The 17,498-nt window shown below is 36.2% G+C and overlaps 2 protein-coding genes across 3 annotated transcripts; both read left to right on the top strand.

The window, feature by feature from the left end:
* The first annotated feature begins 869 nt into the window (after positions 1 to 869).
* On the top strand, positions 870 to 10,314 carry LOC107915397 (flowering time control protein FPA). The gene is given in 7 exon segments (XM_041102206.1): positions 870 to 1,385; positions 3,652 to 3,897; positions 4,309 to 4,398; positions 4,513 to 5,405; positions 6,261 to 6,412; positions 6,415 to 7,581; positions 10,053 to 10,314. Coding segments are annotated over 6 exon segments (2,808 nt in total). The 5' UTR covers positions 870 to 1,103; the 3' UTR covers positions 7,560 to 7,581; positions 10,053 to 10,314.
* A 2,512-nt stretch (positions 10,315 to 12,826) lies between these two features.
* On the top strand, positions 12,827 to 17,000 carry LOC107914642 (conserved oligomeric Golgi complex subunit 5). 2 transcript variants are annotated; one of them, XR_005919243.1, is made up of 4 exons: positions 12,827 to 14,195; positions 14,449 to 14,922; positions 15,807 to 16,884; positions 16,972 to 17,000. XR_005919243.1 is itself a non-coding variant. In XM_041102205.1 (3 exons), the coding sequence occupies exons 1-3, from the start codon at positions 13,083 to 13,085 to the stop codon at positions 16,743 to 16,745; spliced, it is 2,526 nt and encodes an 841-aa protein (XP_040958139.1). In that variant the 5' UTR covers positions 12,888 to 13,082; the 3' UTR covers positions 16,746 to 17,000. The 2 variants fall into 2 exon arrangements, 1 of the variants encoding a protein (XP_040958139.1); XM_041102205.1 differs by having other exon boundaries at positions 12,888 to 14,195; positions 15,807 to 17,000.
* The last annotated feature ends 498 nt before the right edge of the window (positions 17,001 to 17,498 follow it).

Raw genomic sequence — 17,498 nt, 5'->3', positions numbered from 1 at the left:
AAGTGCTACCAATTTATTTGGCGGCACCACTAAAAATTGTTATTTTTAAATGCAATCATTGGCAGATGATGGGGGCAGATGTCGCCGATATGTCTGACAACATCGACAAGCACTATAGAAATCAAGTTATTTACGTACATGATTTTTAAGTTGGGTCATTTTTGTAATTAATCAAAAAATTTAGGTTACTTTTAAAAAGAAACCTTTATAGCTGGGTGACTACTAATGTAGTTTACCCTAAGGGCAGAGGCGAATCCAAATTTTTTTAGCAAGGGTCAAAATTTATTTATATTTTTTTCATAGATCAAAATATAAGTTTATTATGTATTAATTTATAATTTTATCATTTTTGAATGGACTAAATAGATTTTTTTTATTTTAGGGGGTTAAAGTGTAATTTTATTATATATTAATTTATAATTTCTTTATTTACAAGAGAATTGAATTGAAAAATTTTCATTTTGAGGAGTGAAGTGTAGTTTCGCTTTATATTAATTTATAATTTTTTTTATTTATAAGAGGACTAAATTGAAGATTTTCATTTTTTGGGAGGGCCAAGGCTTTGCCTCCACCTTCAGATTTGTCTCTGCCTAGGGCTATTTGCGTTCGACTTGAAAGAAATTTGACTTCGACTCGATAATTATCAAGCTGAGCTCAAAGTACTCGATTGACCATTATCGAACATTTCATATTTTTATATTATTAAAATACATTAGTACCCTTAATATTTATTATTAATCTTAAGCTTAATTATTGAATCGAGTATAAAAATTGATAAACAAATTTAATTCAACTGAAGTAAAATGATAAATAAAACTGGAGCTCCAACTTGGCTTACACCCCTGTAACATAACAAAACAACAATAAGGGGAGGGATTAACAATCCTATAAAAACAAAACGACGTGGGGCGGCTCTCTGTTTCCAAACGACAGCGTCCCAGATTGCCCTATCCTTTATCCTTGCCTGTCGTTAAATATACTTCCCCAAATCTCTCCTTGTTTCCATGGTTCTTTTTCAAATTAATTTTTAGTCGATTTTCTAACACTTTAGGGTTTCATATCTCCCTCTCTCTGCCTCTTTCTAACAAATTCTTAAAGCTACAATGGGGCCGCCGATGAATCTACATAAGCTAGGGAAAGAATCGGAGGAATCCGCAACGCCGTCGAACCATTTGTGGGTCGGAAATCTGTCGGGCGAGACGGTTGATTCGGATCTGATGGAGTTGTTCAACAAATTCGGCGCACTCGATAGCGTCACCACATACTCTTCTAGAAGCTATGCTTTTGTCTACTTTAAGCGCGTGGAGGATGCGAAGGCGGCGAAGGACGCTCTCCAAGGAGCCACCTTGCACGGAAACCAAATCAAGATTGAGTTCGCTCGACCGGTTCGTTTCGTTGTTCTTTTCTTTTCCGTCTCGTTAGGTTTTTCATCCTGTTCGCAATTTTTGTATAATTATTCCTGTTTATATTTTGAAGGAAACAGAGGGCAAATCGATGTTTTTGGTCTTCCAAATTCGTATATTTACTTTTTTTTGCACAAATTTTTTCACAAACTATTCGCCCATTTCTCATGAAAACTCGAAATATATTCTGGAACTTAAATGCAGCCGAAAACATGAAACTAATGCGAGCTCAATCTGTTATAATTTTTTTACCAATTAAAAATGAATCAAGAGTTAATTTGGTCATAGATGATGGAAGCCAAATTAGGTCTAGAGATCGTGAGATTTTGATAATTTTATCTATCATGAAACTGGGATATCTTCGCAACGGCTAAAGGCTTTCAAAATCTACGGTTATAAGGGTTGAAAGTGGAGTACTCATCAAGATTTGCAACACAAATTTGGTTGTTGTAATATGACTTGATTTTCGTCTAAAGTGAAAAGAAAAAAATGTACAATTAGAAGACCAAAACATCGAACTTTGTTACTTTATAGCAAACAGCAAAAAATCTTACACGATGGATGAATTATATTTCCTGCTATCAATCTTTCAATATAGACACAATGGATGCCATTGCTGCTGTATGTTTTATAATTTCATCACTCTAAACAAGTTTGTACCTTGAATTATACTTGAAAAATGTTCAGGTTTTTCGTTTTCGCTCTCGGATTCGAAGTGAGTTTTGATCAAGCAAAATTTTGTTTTTTTAGAGGTAGAATTAGGAAAATGTTTGAAAATAATGGAATTCCAACTTTGAACTTAAAATAAAATCTTCCCGTCAAATCAATGCCACCGGTGATGGGTTAATTGGCAGACGATGTGGACCAATGATTAGAAAATATAATCAGGGTTCCTTCCTACTTTTTTTTTGACAACGTTGGTACCAGTAATGTCTTGGTCCAATCATGAGAGGCAAAACTACCAATTGATGACTTATCAATAAAGGAAGCCTTTTGTATCAATAACAAGGAACCTCTGAGAAATAAAATTATCAGCTAACCTAATTCAATTGAACAAAGTTCTTTTCTTGATACACAATGTCGGTTATGTGTGAGTGTGAGTGTGAGTGTGAGTGTGAGTGTGAGTGTGAGTTGTATGTTTGATACCAGTATATTCAATTTGTTCTGTTAAATTTTTTAATCTTCTTAGGAAGATTTTATCTTTGTACTCATGTTCGAATATGTAAACAAGGATGTTATATATGGCACTTAAAAAGAAAATGAAAATCCAGAGCAATATAGGGTCAAGGCATTTAACAATTTATAATTTTCCTTTAAAACTGATTTGATTTTTATAATTGATTTTCGTTACCGTTCCATGCAAAACATTTTGATCAAAGAATGAAGCTTTAAGGTTGGTAGTCATATTTGTATAATATGGAGTTTGATCAAATTGGTTTCATGAGCTATTGTGCCTCCACCACTGCTTTGGCAATTTTCTTGTATGATGGATGCTAATTGATCTTAGTTCGGTGGAAATTAAACAAACTAGGTGATTAAAAGGAATTTAACAAAATTACTGCCTAGGTTATTAATTGAAATGATTATGTGAACTTTACAACCATATATCCCTTTTTCATTCTGGAGGTTGAGAAAAATATCTATTGATGCATTTTGATCAAAATATCATTTTAGGGTTGAAGAAGACAGTAAGTTAAACTCACCTCAACTAAGCCTTGGTCCCAAGCTGGTTTGGGTTTGTTAAATATGGCTGACATTAAAAAGAGTAGAAATTGTTCATGTAGAAAGTGGTCTCTTTTGTTCATGTGGAAAGAGACCACTTCAATTATGGCTGACTTGTAAGAGAGTACATTCTATATAAATTACAACTCGCTGCGACACGGTCCTAGAGCCTGCCTCATTCTTTCTTCTTTGTTTGTTAAATACGGCTGACTTGTAAGAGATTAGAATTATTTCATGTAGAAAGTAGTCTCTTTTTCTTCCTTGCTTTTTTCTCTTAACTTGAAGGATGGTAGGATGCCATAATTTGCAGTAGAATGAATAGTTGATCAAATTTGCAATTATATAAAATTTAAGCAATTGGATGTTAGCATTAGAGATGAATAGATTGTAATTTATCTCTGCAATTTTATGATTTATATTCCTCCAATATTTTTAATGCGTTTTCCCCTCCCACATTGTCCTGCCTTATGTAAGAAACCATGTCTAACATTTGTATTTTTTTGGGGTTTGTTGTGAAATTCGTCAGGCAAAACCTTGTAAGAATCTATGGGTTGGTGGAATTAGCCAAACTATTTCGAGGGAAGAATTGGAAGAAGAGTTTCGAAAGTTTGGTAAAATTGAAGATTTCAAGTTCCTTAGAGATCGTAATACCGCATTTGTTGAATATTTTAGAATGGAAGATGCTTCCCAGGCCATGATAAGCTTGAAAGGGAAGCGAATAGGTGGTGAACAGATACGTGTTGATTTTTTGAGATCCCACCCTTCAAGAAGAGTAAGTACCTGAATTTGGAATTTTACGTCTGCTATTAAGTTTTGGAGCTACCTTATGTTGCTTGGAGTTGTGTGAGAGTGTTAGATTTAAGTATGTGCCTATTACGGGCGTGTTCAATTTTTTCTAAGTTTTTTTCATGTATTTTGAGGGCCTTGGAAGGCCATATCCCTATAACTATGTTTTGATATGTTTCTAACACGGTTTACATCAAGAAAAATGAGGAGTCAAAACAACATAGGAATTACCTATTGGTTAGAATTGGCATATATATTCCTGGACTTTTTCCTGTGCTTAATGCATCTCGAACCAGTTTCCTGTTCCTTCCATGTATCTTGAAACACTCATTTTGAATGCTTTAATGTGCTGCTAGTTGTTATGCTGAATGAATATTCTCATTGATCCTTTTGACAGGAACAATGGCCTAATTCTCATGACCTTAGAGATGGGACTTTTTCTGGTAGGATGGCGTCTTCTGATGTCCATTCCATTGCAAAAAGACCAGTGAGTTCTAAACCAAAAAGCTTTTGGTCTAGATTTTGCATAATGTTCTTCATTTTTCCTATGCCACCTGACTTTAATATTTTTGCATTCTAATATGTTGAATAATTTTTGCAGTATTCTCAATTAGGTGGCCGAAAAGTTGATGGTCAGCCTAGCAAAGTTTTGTGGGTAGGATATCCTCCCTCTGTGCAAATTGATGAACAAATGCTTCATAATGCCATGATACTCTTTGGTGAGATCGAGAAAATGAAAAGCTTCCCTTCAAGACACTATGCCTTTGTGGAGTTTAGGAGTGTGGAGGAAGCTCGCCGTGCGAAGGAGGGTTTACAGGGTCGTTTATTTAATGATCCAAGGATCACTATTATGTTCTCAAGTAGTGAACTTGCACCTGGGAAAGAATATGGCTTTGATTCAGGCATAAAGGGGCCAAGGCCTGGCATGCTGTTTGGTGACCATCCATTTAGGCCTTCACAAATGGACATTCTTGGTCAAAATAATCCATTACTACCAAATATGGTCTCTGGATCATTACCATCTAGTGGCATTTTTGGATCAAATGTGCCGATCAGGTCTTTTAGTCATCAAGGTAGCTATGATTCTTTGCTTTCAGGTCAAGAATACAATGATTTGTCTGCACAGCATAATCGGAGAAGGCTATCTCCTGTTCCTTCTGCTCAAGGTTTTAGGCCTTCACCGAGACAAGCATCTGGTTCATGGGATGTTTATGACGTGAACCAATTTCAGAGAGATGCAAAACGTTCGAGGATAGAGGCTGCCATGCCTGTAGATGATCTTGCACCAGTAATTGGTGGGGGTGCTTCAGGTCCATTTGTGAATGTCCAGGGGAAGGGTCGTGTAAGTCCAACTCCTGGAATGGCCACTGCTGGTGGACCTGGACTGTCCCCTCCTGATAGTGATTACATATGGAGAGGCATTATTGCTAAGGGTGGAACGCCTGTTTGTCATGCTCGATGTGTTCCCATCGGAAAGGGGTTGGAGACAGAAATGTAAGTGTTATTTTTTCCTTGGTACTTCACCAGCTTTGTGGATTTTCCATTGTGTAAAGAAAAGGCTCGATTCCTTGTTTGGTCCGTGTAGATATCAAATGTGATTTGCTTTCAGTTTTGAATGTTTCAACATAGCATATGGTGGTTTTTACCTGATGGATCTTTTTATAGAATGTTTGTTGGACATGCGCATTTATTTATTTTACTTTATACCTATTGTTAGTATCCTATTCTATGTTACTCAGACTGTCCATTTTACTTGAAGTAGCTGTGTCTGATACTCGTGTCTGATTCATATACTGACTTTATGGTGACATGACCTTCCAAGGACCCTCCACACACATGGAATAACTTACTTAAAAAGTGAACATACCTGTGTCATATATGCATCCATATCTAACTACTCACACCCGAGTCTGAGTAAAATTCTATTAAAATTTGAAAAAGGGGGAATTTAGTAGATATTCAGACATATCAGATACACATCAACTGAAAAAAGATAAAGTAGCTTAAAGTTGGATTGCCTTTTTGGAATTATTTTGTGCCACTTGTAATTTATTGGATAACATAATTCCTCTTGGATTTTTTGAAGGCCATTTTACATCTTAGGTGCAATTTTGACATTTACTGGTCACCAACACCTTTAGTATCTCAGGGTTTGAGTGAAGTTTCGTATTTGCTAAGGATTTTTCTCTGTTTCTGTGGTTGAGGCATTGCCTAATACAGTCCTCTATTTTGAAGGCTGGCTTCCTCAAAGTGTGTTAGATTTGAGTGTTTCCTTTTTGTATTTGTTTGATTTCGTTGTAGTCTGGTATAAGATAAGTTGTCACTTACTGAATTTCCTGTTTTCTTCAGTCCTGAAGTTGTTAACTGTTCAGCCAGAACAGGATTGGATATGCTTGCAAAACACTATCGTGAGGCTATTGGTTTCGATATTGTTTTCTTCTTACCAGACAGTGAAGACGATTTTGCATCGTACACTGAATTCCTTCGCTACCTTGGTTCAAAAACAGAGCTGGTGTTGCTAAGTTCGATGATGGGACTACGTTATTTTTGGTGCCTCCATCTGAATTCTTAACAAAGGTTCTAAATGTTTTAGGACCTGAACGGCTCTATGGTGTTGTTTTAAAGTTGGCTCCACAGGTACCGAATGCTGCACCACCGCTACCGAATCCACCTGTTCTTTCTCAGCGCGATTATAGTCACTTGAAGGAAGAACTGCCTCTGCAGATGGAATATAGAAGGGTTTTGCACGAGGACTCCAAACCTCCTGTAAGACCACTTGGGCAAGCTACCATGCCAAGTCAACCACCCAATAGTTCGGCAGCACTGTCACAAACTGGTGTTGCTTTAACACCTGATCTGATTGCTTCGCTAGCCTCCTTTCTCCCGACAACCTCGCAGTCTGCTGCTGTAGGAGGTGTTCAGCCTCCATTAATGACGTCAACTACACAGTCTTCATCCGCTCATTCAGTAGCACCTAAAGGAGCTTCTGCACAAATTTGGAACCAGGACCAGCAAGCTTCTGAGCCTGCAGCCCCATCTTTCCAACACTTTAATCCTTCAGTACCATTGTCACCAGTTCAGCGTTATTCTATCCATTCTTCTGCCCAAAAAGCCCTTGGCAACACTCAGTTTCAGGAGTCTGTCATTAGCTTGCCACAGCAAGGTGCTGCGTCATCAATGCCATTGAATAATTTCAATACCCCATCTCAAAGTGATCGTGGTGGATTCTCTGGCCCTATTAGCCAGCAGTATCAGCCTGAAGTTCCTCCCAGTATACAGAAAGTCTATGGAATGATGCATGCAACTGATACTTCTGGGTTGTACGGTGCACCAGCTCTTCAGCAGCCAAGCAATCCTAATGTTTTGTCTAATCAGGTTCATGGTGCTAATGTTTCCCACCCTCAAAATGTGATGCAAGCTGACAGAAAAAATCCGGAGCTTCCTAGTCAAGCTCAGCCACTGCAATCCGTGTTTTCTGGATCTGGTCAGGGCACATCAGATGTGGAGGTTGATAAGAATCAGCGATACCAGTCAACTTTGCAATTTGCTGCTAGCTTGCTCCTCCAGATTCAGCAGCAGCAACAGCAACAGCAACAGCAGCAGCAGCAGCAGACAAATACTCCTGATGGACAAGGGACTGGGAGTTAACTGTGAAGCTCCTTCAGTCTAGGTAAGTTTTCTTGCCATGACTTTTTCTTGAATTGTTACGTGCTTAAGTACTTAATTTAGGGAATGGTCTTGATTTTTGTTTGTTTGTGTGATGCTAGTTGTTTAGTTGACCATTGCTATCCTTTTAGATCACTGCATATGCATTTTAAAATTTCATATAAGTAAAACCTTGTGGGTTTAGAACTTAGAAATATTAGTGGTAGTGCATATGGCAAGTATGTGTGGGGTTTATCAGACCTTTTACTATTTCGAGAATAGCAAAAGGGGCATAAATACTGGAATTTTTTAATGTTATGTGATGTAATGAGGTGCTTGGAAGTTTTTGTTTGTTTGTTGAAGTGTTCCAAGGTATTTAAGTATGTTATAGTCTTGTTTGTGACAAAAATGATATGCGAGTTTAATTAATCTGATTTCTGCATTTGAAGAGGTTATTTCCATGGTGGCTTATTTACATCAGCCATTGTATCCTATAGACATCATCATAAGGTGTTTGAAGCTGATTCCTTTGTAGCTAGTGCTAAGGAATCATGTAATCTAAAGTCGAAAACTTCTAGTCTTTTAGGTTTCAGGTTGAAGTTTCTTTTACTTTCAATGCTCTCGCAGAATGTTAAATTGATACTTTGCTTTTGTTTGAACTGTATTTGGCACCTTACTACACAGTATCATACATATGCATCACATTCTTCTTAGCCTTTCCCATGTCAGCCATGAACCTATTATTGATGCCTTATTATTGCAGATGGTTTCTGTAGTTTTAGTATTTAGAATAGGTACAACAGTGATTATTTTATAGCTAAATCAAGGTTTGACAATTCAGCTCGATTCTTGGTTTTTTATACTAGTTTTCGGAACTGGGTTTTTGGACTTATTTTAACAAAATGAGCTTTGTTTTATAACTTTTGGGCATTATTTGATAAAGTTTTCAAATCTTTTCCATAAATATTTCCAGGAAAAAAAAGTTCAAGTAAATAAAAATAATCAATAATTTTTGAAAAATAATTTTTTATATTAAAACTTCAAGTTATTTTCACTATTTTAAATATAAAATATTTATTTTTAGATCATAAAATGTAAAATTAAATAAAAAAAATTCGGTTTGGTTGCTCAGTTTTTCTTGCTCAGTGCTATTCTGCTCTACGTGTTTGATGTTAAATTGCTTTTTCTCAACTGTTTTGGTTGCATGAAACTTTATTCGGTTGTTTTTAGCCCTTTTTTTTCTCCCACTGTTTTATCTTCTTTACATATGTATGTATCTGCAAATCGGTATATATATATTAGTTGAGTTATTCTTTTGTTTGCAAGCCTTACCAAGGTATATACATGTGCATTTCATGTAATATTATAATCTTACTGTTGCATTGATTTTGAAGTTTCTGCACTTATCACTAGACAATAGGATAAAACTTAGAATTCTTGAACTGTAAATATTATGGGATTTAAATTTGTAATTTTACTTTGTATTTACTAAATTTGAAAGACTATGTTGAAATGGTAAAAATGTAAATATTATTTTACCTTGACTCATCCTTATCCATGTCCAACACATATTCCAATATAGGTACGGGATATGATACCCGGTAATTAGAGTCCAGGTAACATAGATTCTTCCAAAACCTACTTGATAGATTAACCGGCATGAAACTCTGTTGGTGATATAAGTGTATAAAGGGTTAGATAAGTGAGGTTAGAAGGAAGTTGTTTATTGTTGTGTTTTAATCTTAAAAACATTGGAAATCCGACGTTTCGTAAACACGAATTGATTCCATTCTATACAGTTGCAACTCATTCGATCGGGTTTAGATAAATAGCTTCTCCAAGATCATGGAGACTTTTGGTTTCAAGGATGTCAAATATTGATGGTCAGAATGATGGATTGAAAATATATAAAAATGGAAAACAGTGTTGAGCTTTGGTTTGATGGGAAAGGGTTGAATGTTTAAAAGAGAAAAGGGGTTTATGTTGTGTTTATGTATGTATGAAGTACATTATATACATACACACGTTTCCTTCCCTTCTGATTGATTCTTTCTCATCGAGTATGTTAATCCAACTTTTCAAAGTACCTTATTCTACGCTAGTGCTTCACATATATATATCCAAACATGTGAACGAAGGCACATATCAATATCCGAATCCAAAGCTTGCAAGTGCCTAAATCTCTTCTTGGTATGCGCGGACATCTCAACTTTTGAACACCCAAAGCGACTTGGTGATTGTTGATTGAAAATTCCCATATTCATAGTCAAAACAAAACAAATAAAATATCGTTATCGACCCATTTACTTTTGTTGTTTCCTTCAAATTCGAGCGTTGGCTGCTCTACAATCTGATAATTCGAACCCTTAACAACACAAGGCATCTTAGTCTTATATTGTTATCTGGTTGGTTCACTGATGCTTCATAAAATCCAAATTAATTTCAATTTGTTTCTTAAATCTGCAACGTGACAAAAGGCTTGTTTGGATTGTGTAGGTAAATTTGTTGTGTCCGAAATGACCGCGCTTACTCAACGTCGTCGACGTTCGTTTTTACCGACTAGAGTTTTGTATTTGAGAAAGTGAAGTTGATTCTTGCCATTTTGCATCGATGATAATGGCTTCGCTTCGTTGCTCTGTAAATTGGTTTTCCCCCTCAATCATCCATTGTTAGCGTTAGCTGTTTCATCTTTCATGAGATGTACAAATTGTCTTTTTGTTATCGAATCTTCGGTTTGAATTTATATCATTTTCGGTTATCTCGTTTTTCTTTGGTTTCCTTAACTCGATAAAAATACAAAGAATAATAGTCTTAAATTAAAAATATACATGACTTGAGAAAATGTGAAATGATTAAACTACATTCAAATTCACTCTAAAACAAGACTAATTTTTTTTATTAAATGTCAAAAAAATAAAATATTTATGAGACTAGGTCGATTGGATGAAAAATGACAGGAATTAATTTTTGAAAAACGATTCCAGCTAAGAGCTTTTTCAAGAGATACTTAGGAAAGTACTTACAACTGGAAGTTTTCTTCGCCATTTTTTAGCAAAAGCGCTTCCAGCAGGAGTCTTTTTTTGCCAAGTTAATAGACCGTCAAGTTAGTGCTTTTCTAGGAGTCTCTTTCTGCCAAGTTAACAAATTGTCAAGTTAGTAAAAGCGCTTCCAACAGGAAGCTCTTTTCTCCTAACGGTCACCTACTTTCAACGGCTATTTAATTAATATTCTACACTCCCCATTCCATTTTTTTTTCAATTCAATCTCAACTCTCTCTAATATTATTAATTCTCTCTCAAATTTCTCTCAAAATCCACTTAATTTCTCTAATTTTTTTTCTCTTTCAATTTTATTTAAATTATCTTAACATTTTCCTAAAATATTTTTTTCTAATACAAAATAGATGGAGTTTCGATTATGAATCCAATTTAATTTTCCGGGAATCGAATATACGATTGGTGTAAAAGTACGATGTTTTTTAATTTTAAATTAAATTATAACGTAACATCTCAAAAATTATTACAAAATAATTAATTAAAAATCTCAAAAAACCCGCTAAACCCTACTCTAAATAAGCAAAACCCTAACCGTATAAAAAATGACATTGGAAGAATCAGGGGAAAATAGCTCCCTGTTGGAAGTGCTTTTGCTGACTTGGCAGAAATAACTTCTTGCTGGAAGCACTTTTTTGCGTATCACCTTAAAAAACTTGCAGCTAGAAGTGTTTTTTAAAAATTGGCCCATTCCCGTCATTTTTCATTCAATTGGTCTAGTCTCGTAAATATTTTATTTTTTTGGCATTTAAAAATTGATCACTTTATTATTTTTTCAATTTAGTCACTTTAATTAAGATAATTGTTTGAACTAGTCACTATCATTAAAATTTTCATTAATCCACTAATGGATTGCGAATGTGACACATTAAGCAATTGAGTCATGACTCGTGACCTTTTTTTTTTTTTTAACTTTTGACTAAAGCTTAAGATGCTTTCTGTAATTGTTTTAAATTTTTTCTTTCTTTCTTTGTCTTGCCACTCTCTATTTAGATTATCTCAGAGCTTATCATCACTCTCCACTCCCTTCTTTATTCATATCAAGAAGCAAACACCTCATACAAAATAAAATGTATATGATGACATCCCTATTGAAAGTTTCAAACAATAATTTATCATATTCTAGTAAATCATGTATTCATTAACTTTTTAGTTCCGTAATATTGGAATCTAGTTGTGAAAGAAGAAAAAAAATCTAAAAAATTTACCTACTTTTCTAGACTTTGAAGTTAATTGTTAATTTTGTGATGTGAAGTTAAAAATGAAAGTTTGAAGTGATATGCTAATTTATTCTTGGTTAGAGGAGTTTTGGATATAAAAAAGCAAGCTCCAAAAACACTGTAGAGCAGTATAAGAATCAATCCTTTGATGTAGTGAGAATTAGCATACTACAATAATGAACCCAACATATATACTATTACAAATGAGGTTGTTTGAGTGATTGAAATAAAGATGGTGAGATTACTTGTAAAGTGAAAAGGGGAGATAACCAATTTCAAGGTGATTGAAGTTAAGCTACATGTTTAATACATATAACCCAACCTACAAATGTTCAAAAAACTGAAAATTGAAATAAAGCAGTCAGATGGGGTGACAAAGAGTGAGTGGCCTGGTTAGTTCAGTCAGAAGTGTCACATGTTATTCAATTGGCTCATGTGCCACGTCAGCAATCTGTTAGTGGATTAATAGAATTTTTAACAACGGTAATTGGTTTAAACAATTATCTTAATTAGAGTGAGCAAAATAGGAAAAATCCTATTTTAGAGTGATATATAGACATAAGCTAAAACACATACGACATGATTGGTTTTATCACTGTAATGTTTAATTTTGATTATAATTAATTTGGATAGTATTATTTGTAATTATAATTGTAATTTTATTTTAAAAAATAATTTTACCCAACCCCAACTTATATGGGGTGATAGTTAAAACTTTTGTCAAATACTTACTTGATGTGAATTTAAATTGTGTGACCCCATTCTCTACTTCTAATTTCGTATAAAAATAATAAGACGGTTGTAATAGAATATCACTCAAAATACAAAAGATTATTACGAAAATGATACCAATAAATAAATATTAGAATCCGGTGAAAAAAAAATAATTTATTGAAAATAACTTAAAAAAAAAGTAGGAAAGTTGTAATTATATTGTAATAACAATAAGGCTCAATAGTTTTATTATATATATTGATTTAATTTAATTTATAAGATTGAATTTATTTTTAGTAAAATAAAATTGAATAAATGGGTAAATATGAAGGCAGAAGTGAGGAGTGAGGTGGTTATCTAAGCCTACTTAAGAAATAAACGACTCGTTTCGTTTTACATGAAAGTGGTGTCTTGGCCACTGCCAACGGAGATACGTTTCGACGGCCGTTGTTTTTCACTCTGATTCTGCATTTTCCTGCCACCCATTCCTAAATTTCCTTTCTCATTTGATAGATCCACCCCCCCCCAGAAAAACGAAAATGGTTTCTCCAGCCGCACTCCAAAGATCCCCCACCACCACATCCTCCTTCCCTCTCCACCGTCTCTCCACTTTCAAACCCCCTCCTGCTTCTTCCACCGCCGCTTCTCCTCATCCTCCTCCTCCCCCATCTTCCGTTCTTGACTCTTTCGCCAAAGATCCAATCCTTTCCCCCTTCCTTTCCCCTTCTTTTTCTTCCACCTCCTTCTCCTCTGCCGCACTGTCCTCAGGATCCCCTGCTTCCACCGCCGAACACCTCCTCCAAGCCATCCGCCAACTCGATTCCCAAATCCGTTCCCACGTCCTTTCCAACCACCCTCTCCTCCTCACACAGTTATCTTCTCTTAACAACGCTGAGATTTCCCTCTCCACTCTTAGATCCTCCATCTCTTCTCTTCAATCTTCGGTTCGTCGTGTCCGATCTGAGCTCTCTGAACCCCATAATTCAATCCTCTCCAAAACTGTCCAGCTCTCCAATTTGCATAGGATTTCCGAGCTTCTCTCCCACTCCATACGTGCTATTCGCCTTTCCAAAAAGCTACGGGACCTTATGGCTTCTGCTGAAGCTGAGCCTGATAAGTTGGATCTTGCTAAGGCTGCTCAGTTGCATAATGATATCTTGACCTTGTACGAGGAATATGATCTTGGCGGTATTGATATGATCGACGAGGAAATCAATGCGGTCAAAGAGATAGGGACTAAGTTAAGAAGTGAAGCTATGAAAGTTTTGGAAAAGGGGATGGAAGGGTTGAATCAGGCTGAAGTGGGAACTGGGTTGCAAGTGTTTTACAATCTTGGGGAGTTGAGAGCGACGGTGGAGCAATTGGTGAGTAAATATAAGGGAATGGGTGTGAAGAGTGTGAGTGTGGCGTTGGATATGAAGGCCATTTCAGCTGGTGGTGGAGGTGGCGGATTTGGTCCTGGAGGTATTAGAGGGAGTGGAACACCACAGATTGGGGGCAGTGGGAAGGCAAGAGAGGCGTTGTGGCAGAGGATGGCAAGTTGTATGGATCAGTTGCATTCGATAGTGGTCGCAATTTGGCATTTGCAGAGGGTTTTGTCTAAGAAGAGAGACCCTTTTACACATGTCTTGCTGCTTGATGAAGTCATTAAGGTAACCCCCCCCCCCAATTTCATTTCATTTTTATTCTCTGTCTTGGTAATTCTATTCATAATTGAATTAGACTACTTTAGAGTTAGATACTATTATGAGTCCTACATGGGTATGTTCTGTTTTTTTTTCCAAGTCTTTCTATGTGTATATCTCTACGTTCATGAAAAAGAAGAGTCATAACAACACAGGAATTGGCACATCATGAAACTGCTGTTCCCTGCCTGACTGTAATTATTTATGCTGTTCCGTGTAGGAGGGTGATCCCATGCCAACTGATCGAGTTTGGGAAGCTCTTGTTAAGGCTTTTGCTACTCAAATGAAGTCTGCTTTTACTGCATCAAGTTTTGTCAAAGAGATATTCACAAATGGTTATCCGAAGCTCTACTCTATGATGGAAAACCTTCTTGATGGAATTTCACGTGACACTGATGTCAAGGGGGTGTTACCAGCAATAACTTTAGAAGGAAAAGCCCAAATGGTTGCAGCTATTGAAACATTCCAGATGGCTTTCTTAGGTAGCTGCTTAAGCCGGCTGTCAGATATTGTTAATTCTGTTTTTCCAGTCTCCAGCCGTGGTAGTGTTCCCTCCAAGGAACAGATCTCTAGAATTCTTTCTCGCATTCAGGAAGAGATCGAAGCTGTGCAGTTGGATGCTCGATTAACGCTTCTTGTGCTGCGTGAAATTAGTAAAGTTTTGCTGCTGATTGCAGAACGAGCTGAATATCTGGTATCCCATTTCTCTGTGTGCAAAATCTTTTTGTCTTTACTGAATAGAATATCTGTTATGTGAGAAATTATTCATTAGCATATACTAAATACATTATAGCCTTGATTTGGAATTGGTACCAGGACAGAGGAGGATGAAGGAGGTTACTGCCTCATTGCCTTACCTAAATCTGCTATGGTTTATATATACAACAAGTTTATGCCTAAGAACTTATTGTTAGTATTTCATCCCTGCAGTGTCATAGGAAGTAGTTTGTTATATTTGGGAAATACAGTCCCAATGTGATTTTATTGCATCTTATTTTGCAATTCATGACCTAACTAAATGGGGCAATGTTTAAATTTCATATCATCAAATAAACAAAAATCACTAAAAGTTACAATGCTATTTGATATTATTACTTCTAAAGTCTGAACTTGAGAAATATATATAGCATACAATGTGTTTCTGCCAATAATGTTTTATGCAATACTACGGTGGATTATCTACTGAAGCTAACTGGTTAAAACATTTCCCTTTCTTTTTTTCAGCTTTTCTGACTGTTTGTCATGTCTTCTGTGTCTTCCAAGTACAAAATTCTCTGTTTTGTGTGGTAATTTGTTTAGGCATATATCATAGGCATGAAGTGATAGTAATGCATAATAAGCCTTTAGCATTTTCTCGAACACTATTTGATGTAATCAAGGACTTGATTTGATTGTTAGTGACAGGTTTAATCCCATTTTTTAATTTCTCAAGGTTTTCTTTCCTCAAAACCCAAGCCTTTACAAATCTTATAGGAGTATATCAACTAGTAGAACTGTGTGCCTGTGTTACATAGTACATAAATTTCACTATGAAAACACACATATAAATAATGTGTGTGTTACGTTTTATACTGGCAGATATCCACTGGTCCTGAAGCACGCCAAGTATCTGGTCCTGCTACGGCAGCTCAGGTCAAGAATTTTGCATTATGTCAGCATCTACAAGAAATTCATACTCGCGTAACTTCTATGATTATGGGGCTTCCAACTATAGCTGCAGATGTATTGTCACCTTCACTTGGTGCAATATATGGCGTTGCTTGTGATTCTATAACATCCTTGTTCCAGGCAATGATTGATCGGCTGGAGTCTTGCATCTTGCAAATCCATGACCAGAACTTTTCTGCCCTTGGCATGGATGCTGCTATGGACAACAATGCTTCGCCTTACATGGAGGAGTTGCAAAAGTGCATTCTTCCCTTTCGTCGTGAGTTCCTATCAAGGCTGTTGCCATCTTCAGCCAACGCTACAACTGCAGGAACAGAAACCATATGCACTAGGCTTGTTAGGAGCATGGCTTCAAGGGTTTTGATACTCTTTATCAGGCATGCTTCTCTTGTCAGACCCCTTTCAGAATCAGGCAAGCTGAGAATGGCCAGAGACATGGCTGAGCTAGAATTAGCTGTGGGCCAGAATTTGTTCCCTGTAGAACAACTAGGTGCACCATACCGAGCTCTTAGAGCATTCCGACCGCTTATCTTCTTGGAAACGTCTCAACTAGGGGCATCTCCTCTTCTCCAAGATTTACCTCCAAGTGTTATACTTCATCATCTTTATTCCCGAGGCCCTGATGACTTGCAATCACCACTCCAGAGGAACAAGCTTACTCATTTGCAATATTCATTGTGGCTGGATTCTCAAGGGGAAGATCAGATCTGGAAAGGAATCAAGGCAACTCTAGATGATTATGCTACAAAGGTTAGGGTTAGGGGAGACAAGGAGTTCAGTCCTGTGTATCCTCTTATGCTTCGATTAGGCTCATCGTTGAGTGAAACTGCAGCTGCATCTCAAAAATGACCAATCGTCTGCAATGCTTCGTGTAAACTATAAATCAACGAGCAGTGGCCATGTTTTTGCCTTAAATCAAAATATTGCACAATGAGCATCTATGGAAAAAAGCTTCAAAAGTGTTGCTAGATCTACTTCAAACCTTTAGGTAAGCATGGTTTCATCAACATAACTAGGATTTTTTTGTAGTTGTGATGAACTGACAATTTGCTTAACTTCTCACTTGGAAATAAAGGGATCGATGGCTACATTGAGCTTTTGGCAGATTACGGAGCTGGTTGTAGTTGAATGCCCTCAACTCGACCTTTTCAAGTTTTTTAAATTTTGTTGTCGCAATGTTCATTAGTGGTTTCAATTTATACATCATTTTGTCATATGGTACAGTTCCCTCCCAGATTTTTCTCATTACTTTTAGACCACATTTTGACAAACTTATTATATGAATAATATCTATTCTTTGTTTTTGTGCAAAATTAGTGGATACTGAAATCAGATGAAAATCTATCAGACTAGTTCTGGAAGTTATGTTGTTTGGATTCTCTCCTCCCCCCACCCTTTCTTTTTGGTTGAGTTGTTTTGGCGGGTCACATGAACGTTATGGATGATAAATATGATGGATGGAGTGAATGTCAAAATTCAAAATCACAACAATGTAAAAGCTATTAAAACAAACTCCAGACTTTTCTAAAGAAGTCACCATTAAAATGTTTGCAATGTATTTGTGTTAATTATAAGGGTTACATGCATACATAAATAGATTTT

The sequence above is a fragment of the Gossypium hirsutum genome, chromosome D10 (genome assembly GCF_007990345.1).
Source record: "Gossypium hirsutum isolate 1008001.06 chromosome D10, Gossypium_hirsutum_v2.1, whole genome shotgun sequence".
NCBI lineage: Eukaryota > Viridiplantae > Streptophyta > Magnoliopsida > Malvales > Malvaceae > Gossypium > Gossypium hirsutum.
This window is presented reverse-complemented; position numbering and strand designations above follow the sequence as displayed.

Bases quoted from the DNA above. Each gene is read 5' to 3' on its own strand.
- LOC107914642 (XM_041102205.1), top strand. From the start codon at position 13,083: ATGGTTTCTCCAGCCGCACTCCAAAGATCCCCCACCACCACATCCTCC. The intron at 14,196-14,448 runs GTAACCCCCCCC...TGTTCCGTGTAG, and splicing joins TGCTTGATGAAGTCATTAAG to GAGGGTGATCCCATGCCAAC. The intron at 14,923-15,806 runs GTATCCCATTTC...TTATACTGGCAG, and splicing joins CAGAACGAGCTGAATATCTG to ATATCCACTGGTCCTGAAGC.